The 8,514-nt window shown below is 42.7% G+C and overlaps 1 protein-coding gene across 1 annotated transcript in view; it reads left to right on the top strand.

The window, feature by feature from the left end:
• The first annotated feature begins 4,530 nt into the window (after positions 1 to 4,530).
• tm9sf2 (transmembrane 9 superfamily member 2) overlaps positions 4,531 to 8,514 on the top strand; it is a 34,979-nt gene continuing 30,995 nt past the window's right edge. Inside the window, exon 1 of the mRNA XM_003218700.4 lies at positions 4,531 to 4,754. Within this exon, the coding sequence (XP_003218748.1) occupies positions 4,641 to 4,754 (114 nt within the window). The 5' untranslated portion in view covers positions 4,531 to 4,640. The remainder of the gene's footprint in view (positions 4,755 to 8,514) is intronic.

Raw genomic sequence — 8,514 nt, 5'->3', positions numbered from 1 at the left:
AAACTTAGTTCATTTCCAATTAAAAGGTATATGTTGGCTGGAGCCATTCTGTTCATGAATGTCGAAAAATGCGCCCAAGCAGGTTGCTGGACTGCAAGTCCAATCAGTTATGACTGTTGACTTTTCTGGTAAGAATGGTTGAGGAATGCAATTTTCTGCTGCTATAAAGGGAAGACTACTGTGTCATGCATACTTTTCCCGTGATTTTAGCACGATACCCAATTCACATTAAGGGCCATTTTTCAAGCCATTCTATCTTTTCCTTTTAACCATTTTTAACGGAAAGGAATATTTGCTGGCTTGTACATTCAATTGGAATATATACGGGTGGTATTTGACTCTCACAGAAAATGTTAATACTCTCACATGTTAAAGAAGTACAGATTTTTTTTTCATATTTCTTTTTTAAACATCTTCCTGCACCTTCATCTAGTTCACCCACCATAAACCTGTCAGACAGGTTTCATTGAAAAATGAGATCACCGTTTTTGTTAAACATATAGGGATGGGTTTTGATCTCTGAAACCTGACCTAGGAAATTATGTAGGATTTTAAATAAAGGTTTGTCTCTGACTCTGCACACTCCCTGCTTTTGTTCTGAGCCTGAGAAGTCAGAAAATCCATAATTAGTATGATATTGGTAGCAAAAGTCCTTTTGATTTATTCTCCAGAACAACTAAAATTAACCCTCAAAGTAGATAGAAATAAAACACAAACAACGACATCATAAATGAAACAGTAAAACAAATTGAAGAAAAACACATTTCAATAAGAATGTAACTTTTAAAAAATCCAATAATAAAAAGGGGAAAATTTTCCAAAATGAAAAACACTGCTTATTTTGAGCCAAGTTAATATTTTATTATTTAATTGTTTATTTATTGAATTTATAGACCATCTATTTCCTGGGATGGGACACAAGGCAGCTATTGAAGAAAGACTGGAAGGTTGTTTGGGATGAGGGACTTAACATTAAACTATGATAACAACAACAAAACATAATGCTTTTAATGTGAAACTGCCTTGCCTCTATAATTAAATTAGATAGGAACTCTTACATTGGTTATACAGGCTGAGTATTCCTCATCCAAGATACTTGGGAATGGAAATGTTTTAGATTTTGGATTTCGTAATATATTAGCATATTCAAAAAACTATCCATGCTTCACACTTTTTCATAGCTCCTCAGTTTCTTTGCAGTCTCACATCTCCAGATTGAGGATACTTAATCTGTATATGACATTTTGTAGGCAGTATTTTAGATGTTACCCTGCTCTTCAATTTGTAATTTTTTATATTTTCTCAAACTTTTTCAAGGAAAAGGAGAGAAACATGCAAATGTATTGAATCACAGAATCACTGAGTTGAAAGAGAACACAAGGGCCATTCAGTCCAAGCCTTTGCCATGCAGGAACACATAATCAAAGCACTTCTAATGGATGGCCACCCAGCTTCTGCTGAAAAATCTCCACAGAAGGAGACTCTGTCACACTCTGAGGCAGCCTCTTCAACTGCTGAACAGCTCTTACCATCAGGAAGTTCTTCCTAATGTTTAGATGAAATCTCTTTTCCTGTAATTTGAATCAATTGCTTCATGTCCTAGTCTCCAGAGGAGCAAAAGGCAAACTTGGTCCCTCCGTAATGTGACATCATTTTAAATATTTAAACATGGTTATCATGTCCCCAGGGGTCACGGTGGCACAGCAGGTTAAACCATTAAGCTGCAGAACTTGCGGTCTGGAAGGTCGGCAGTTCGAATCAGCAGGATGTAGTAAGCTCCCACTGCTAGCTCCAGCTTCTTCCAACCTAGCAGTTAGAAAACATGCAAATGTGAGTAGATCAATAGATACCGCTCCGGCGGGTAGGTAACAGCGCTCCATGCAGTCATGCCGGCCGCATGACCTAGGAGGCATCTACGGACAACGCCAGCTCTTTGGCTTAGAAATGGAGATGAGCACCAACCCCAGAGTCGAACTTGACTAGACTTAATGTCAAAGGGAAACCTTTACATTTACCAAGCATGTCCCCGCTCAGCTTGCTTTCCCCCCAGTGAAGCATACCCTGTTCCCTCAGCTATTCCTCATAGAGCTTGGTTTCCAAACTTTTGATTATTTTGGTTGCCTTTGTCTGGACATATTCTAGCTCATAAATATCCTTCTTTAATTGTGGTGCTTAGAACTGGACAAAGTACTGAAGATGCACCTGGCTGAAATATATTTTTTATTAATTGTTAGAAGAATAATTTCTGTATTAAATGGCAATTTTTAAATGTTGGTTCAGTAACACAACGGAGATGGAGGGGGGAGTTGGTAAGAGTAAGGATAGGCTGGAATATGAAGAGCTAGGTTTCCACAACAATGGGACACTCTGACCCTCAAAGCTCCAGGCGCCAACCCAAAAAGATAACAGTGGGAACTAGAAAAAAGTGACTTCATTGGGTAGGGAATGACAAAGAAGGAAGATGGAGTTGAAGGAGAAACAAGAGCAGAAAGTGGAACTGGGTGGAGTCAGGGGGTGGGGATGGAAAAGAGGTGGAACTGGGAAAAGCATGGGGAGGGGTGAAGAAATGTTAATGTAAAATTTGTGACCAAGAGAAACTTATATATAATGGTGTCCATCTTGGAAATGGGTGTGACATTATGGCCTTTTACAGAACCCACTGTGGCTTCTGCAGAAATAAAGCTTCCATCTTATAATCTCCTCATTTCTCAATTGGGAAACAAGGCCAAGAATATATTTAAAGGAAGGCCTGCAATAACAACAACAACAACAACAACAACAACACTTTGTTCATATACCGCCCTTCTCCCCGAGGGGACTCTGAGTGGGTTACAGCATATAAACAGACATAGGCAAACATTCAATGCCTTGTTACAATGAAATATGATGAAACACAAATATACAGACAAAAGCAAAGGCTTCTTCTTTCATTTCTATCACTGGAGGTGGTGCTCATCTCTGGCCCTGGGGGAGGTACTCTTCTCCATTTCCAAGCCAAGGGGCCTCTGCGTTGTCTGTAGACACCTCCTGATCGTGTGGCCGACATGACTCCTTGGAGCGTCTTTTTGCTGTTTCCCACCAAAGCAGTATCTATGTATCTACTCACATTTGCATGTTTTCAGACTGCTAGGATGGCAGGCGATAGAGCTAACAGCAGGAGCTCAGCCTAGCCTAATGCGAACTAGCTGTTCTTTATTGAGGACTGCAGACTTGAGCAGTGTGAGGTTGACTTCCAAAAGGTTTAACCTCCAGTTTGCTAGTAAAACTGCATGGCTGTATCACAAAATGATGCAGGCCTAAAACATGTGTCGCCAACATGGAATGTTTGGGAAGTTCTGATTAAAAATACAGTAGAGCCTCACTTATCCAACCGTCGCTCATCCAACGTTCTGTATTATCCAACGCAGACTGCCTTTTAGTAGACAATGCTTTTGTAGTCAATGTTTTCAATACATTGCAATGTTTTGGTGCTAAATTCGTAAATACAGTAATTACTACATAATGTTATCATGCATCAAATTGCTTTTTCTGTTGATTTGTTGTAAAACATGATGTTTTGGTGCTTAATTTGTAAAATCATAATGTAATTTGATGTTTAATAGGCTTTTCCTTAATCCCTCCTTATTATCCACCATTTTTGTTTATCCAATGTTCTGCCGGCCCGTTTATGCTGGATAAGTGAGACTCTACTGTAACGGTAAAGCAATGTCAATCATGGCACATGTACATGAAGCATCAATTAAATGTGTTGTCAAAGGCTTTAATGGCCAGAATCACTGGGTTTTCAGGGCTGTATGGCCATGTTCCAGAATAATTGTCTCCTGACGTTTCACCCACATCTATGACAGGCCTCCTCAGAGGTTGAGGGGTCTGTTGGAAAGTAGGCAAGTGGGGTTTATAAATCTGTTGAATGTCCAGGGTGGGAGAAAGAACTCTTGTCTGTTGGAGGCAAGTGTGAATGTTGCAATTGGGCATCTTGATTAGCACTGAATGGCCTTTCAGCTTCAAAGCCTGGCTGCTTCTTGCCTGGGGGAATCCTTTGTTGGGAGGTGTTAGCTGATTGTGTCCTGTCTGGGATTCCTCTGTTTTCTGAGTGATGTTCTTTATTTACTGTCCTGACTTTAGTTTCTTAGAAGTCAGTTTCCAACAGACCTCAACAACCTCTGAGGATGCCTGCCATAGATGTGGGTGAAACGTCAGGAGAGAATGCTTCTGGAACATGGCCACACAGCCCGGAAAACTCACAGCAAACCAGCATCAAATCACTTGGCCTCCAGTTTTAGGGTGTAGAACTGACACACTTTGAAGTCACTTTTGAGGCGAGGGAATTGTAGTTTGGTGAGGACCACAGAGGAGGGTGAAGAGGAGGACAGCTCCCGTCGTTCCATGGCAGTCAATTCAACGTGCGGTCAAACGTCAACAATGAAGGAAGTTCGCCGGGCCGGCTTTCTCTTTCCGTCTCCACGGTAACGAGAGCGCGAGGGCGGAAGTGATTCCCCCGCGCCCCAGGCCCGCCGGGCTGACGTGTCTGAAAAAGCCGGAAGTCGGCGGCGCGGAGGCGGCGGAGGAGGCTGTGCTGCTCTTGCGCGCTGGGGCCGGGGGAGTCCGCGCGCACGCCCTCCCTCCCTCCTCGCGCCGCCATGGCCCTCGCGCCGCTCTTCCTCGCGCTCTTCCCGCCCTTCGCCGCGGCCTTCTACCTGCCCGGCTTGGCGCCCGTCAACTTCTGTGAGGACTCCAGCAAGTTCGACTGCAAGGTCTGTCGCCGGCGAGAGGGAAGGAAGCGCAGGCCGGGCAAAGGGGGCCGGGGGAGAGGGCGGAGGGGAGGAGGGCGTGCCTTCGAGGGGACGCTTTGGCACCGCTTTGACGGCCATGGCTTAGTGATATGGGATCCTGGGAGTTGTATTTTCCCAAGGCCTTGAGCCCTCTCTGCCACCTGACGACCTTCCTACGGTTCTATAGCATTGAGCCGTGTCAGGTCAAAGGGCGTCAAACTGCATTCATTCCACACTACACAACACGCCACCTAGGGCGTCTGGCCAGTTCCTTCCTCCCAAAAGCAGCCCCTGCTTGCATTGGCGGTCTCAGCGGAAACAGACCGCACCTGGGTCCTTTGGGGCCTCTGTCCCCACTTTCCTTCCTTCTCCAGAAATGCCCATCCCTCAGCTGTCAGGCATTCGGTGGCTGCCTCTCAGGGCCCTTCCAGACAGGCCCAGTATCCCAGGATCCGATCCCAGGTTTTCTGTTTATCCCGGATTATCTGGCAGTGCGGACTCATGTAATCCTAAATGCTCTGCCTGAAAAAGGCAGGAGGAATCCGTCTTTCTATGTACCTTCAAGTTACCTGTCAACTAATAATAATAATAATAATTTTTCATGTCAGGAGCGACTTGAGAAACTGCAAGTCACTTCTGGTGTGAAAGAATTGACTGTCAGCAAGCATGCCCAGGGGATGCCTGGATGCTTTACCATCCTGTGGGAGGCTTCTCTCATGTCCCCGCATGGGCAGCTGGAGCTGACAGACAGGAGCTCATCCGCTGTCCCCAGATTTGAACCGTAGACCTTTCGGTCAGCAGTCCTGCTGGCACAAGGGTTTAACCCATTGCTCCACCAGGGGCTTCATAATAATAATAATTTTATTTTTTAACCACCTCTCCTCATGGCTTGAGGCGACTTATAAAACAATCAACATACATAAACACAGCAAAAACACCACAAATACACACACTAAACTTATGGTTACCCCGTGACTTTCATAGTATTTTCATAAGGAATATTTGGAGATGTTTTTGTCTGTTCCCTCCTCTGAAATAAAGCTTACAGTCCTTAGTATTTGTTGTTGAGCATCTATCCAAGTCCTAACCAGGATATAGGCACCCATGGAAATAAGGATGGTTCCTTTTCAAGCTTCCAGGGAGAGAAGTCACTGCAAGGTTTCCTTAGTCCAATATTTGCTTCCGGGAGTGATTGTTCAAAAGTGCAATAAACTACCATAATAGTTTCACTGCCCTGTGATAAAGTTCACTATCTGATAGGACAGTCCTGGATTTATCACCATCATTTCATTAATGTGGGAGGCCAAGTGGAGCCTTTAATCTATACACATAATAAAAGTGAAAACCTGTATGTGTCTATGTGGCAGGGGTGTTCATTCACACATACAGCTTCCGGCCTCGACAAACAGGCTATGGTTTCCAGTGCTGAGGAGCCACCAAGTCACTCTCTCCAAGGACATTGCAGGTTACAGCAAGCACATCCCAGTGTTCCTTTCTCTTTCTGTTTGCTTGACCCTGCCACTGCCTGTCCCTTAACCCTTTCCTACCCTTCGCTATGGCACACAGCAAACAGGAATTGATCAGCAGCTGAACATACTGGAGAGATTTGGGGAGAATTCACCATGATTTGTAGGGACTGAGATGTATACTATAGTTCACCTACAATCTAAGAGCACTCTGAACTGCACCAATGATGGACCTGGAACTAACTTGGCACACAGATCCAACATGGCCACATATGCATAGTGGCAGGGTTTGGAGATGATTGACCTTGACATCCAGGAGTTATAGTTCACCCATATTTAGAGAACACTGACCTCATCTGATGACAGATTTGGACCAAACTTGGCACACAAATTCAGCATGGCCAAGTGGGAACACTGGTTAACTTCTGGGGTGATTAACCTTTAACTCTGGGAGTTATAGTTCCCCAGTATTTCATGAGTCCTCTGAACCCCACCAATGACAGATCTGGACCAGATTTGGCACACAGATCCAGTGCTGCCAACTTGGGGTGATTGACCTTGGATCAGAGAGTTATAGTTCACCCGTATTCAGAGAACTTTGAACCCAGCAAGTGATTGATCTGAACCAAACTTGGCATACAGACCCGACATGGCCAACTATAAATACTGGCAGGCTTTGTGGGTGATTGACCTTGGCATCAGAGAGTTATAGTTCACACGTATTCAGAGAACACAAACCCCAGCATGTGATGGATCTAGACTAGACTTGGCACACAGACCCAATATGGCCAACTGTAAATAATGGCAGGCTTTGCAGGTGATTGACGTTGGCATCAGAGAGTTATAGTTCACCAGTATTCAGAGAATAATGAATTCAGCAGATGATGGACCTTAACCAAACACATACTCAGCATGGCCAACTGTGAATCCTGGCAGGTGTTTCAGGAAGATTGTTCTGGGAATCTGGGAGTTGTAGTTCACCCTTATCCAGAGAGCACTGAACCCAGCCAATGACGGATCTGGACCAAACTTGCCACACAGACCCAACACGACCAACTTTATATACTGGCAAGGTTTGGGTTGATTGAATTTGGCATCCGGGAGTTACAGTTCACCCGTATTCAGAAAACACTGAACCCAACCAATGTCAGACTTGGACCAAACTTGGCACAGAGACCCAACATGACCAACTATGAATACTGGGGGAGTTTTGGGAGATTGACCCAAGATTTTTGGGAATTGTAGTTCACTCACATCATTATGCATTTTCTAATGGGAGTATTCATAAAAAACAAAAGCATTGACTGACCAAACTGGTTTTACCAAACATCCAAAACCAAACAAGGCCCTTTTCAAATAACTCTGGCATCGCCGGGTACCCAAACTAGAATAATAATAATAATAATAATAATAATAATAATAATAATAATAATATATTTCTGCCCTGCCCTATCTCCCCATGGGGACTCAGGGTGGTTCACAACAAACAGCAGCAAACATTCAATGCCGTAAAGTGCGATCAGAAACATAAACTCAAAGTAAAACATATTAAACATCAACATCAAACAATAGTGAAACATTACAACAAATTAGACATGACATAACTAAAATTATGCTTTAACAAATAAACATTAAAGACAAGACTTCAAAGTAGGACTAATAAAGGATTAAAAAAACAATTTAAAAACCAAAGTAGCAGGCCATTTCCATATTCCATTGTATTTGTACCAGATGAAAGCAAGGTCAGAAGTGGAGAAGAATGGTACAGAGCTTATAGAATGCAGATAATATCTTTTGGAACTATAAGGAGATGATATATTAACATATAAGAGTTTCAAGTAAATGTCAGTTCAAAAATGTGCATAGTATATTAGAGAAAATAAAAACAAAACAGTATATATACCCTGTTGTCATTGTGGAAGACTTCTATGGTTGTCCTTACCCCCATCAATTAGAACATATATTATTTAGCATACATAAATTATATTTTAAATAATTTTAAATGGAAATGTAAAGTTAATGAAGCACATTAATAGATGTTTGTATGTTTTGAAGGGTGGGTCTTAACTTTTGGTTTATCGGGTGTCTTACAAAACAATTGGATTCTATTACTGTAACTATTTGAGTTTCTCAAATGTAAAGATGCTTATGTTCTTCTATTGTGTAACTGATCTTCTCATGCTGTAATTTGTCAAATTTCACTGTGGCGTTAGTACTTGATCACAGTACTAGTAAGTTAAAAGCAAAGCTAACTCATCAGTCTTTCTCTTCACAAC

The sequence above is a fragment of the Anolis carolinensis genome, chromosome 3, assembly GCF_035594765.1.
Source record: "Anolis carolinensis isolate JA03-04 chromosome 3, rAnoCar3.1.pri, whole genome shotgun sequence".
Lineage (NCBI taxonomy): Eukaryota > Metazoa > Chordata > Lepidosauria > Squamata > Dactyloidae > Anolis > Anolis carolinensis.
The sequence above is the reverse complement of the archived record's forward strand: the minus strand, read 5'-3'. Positions and strand labels throughout refer to the sequence as shown.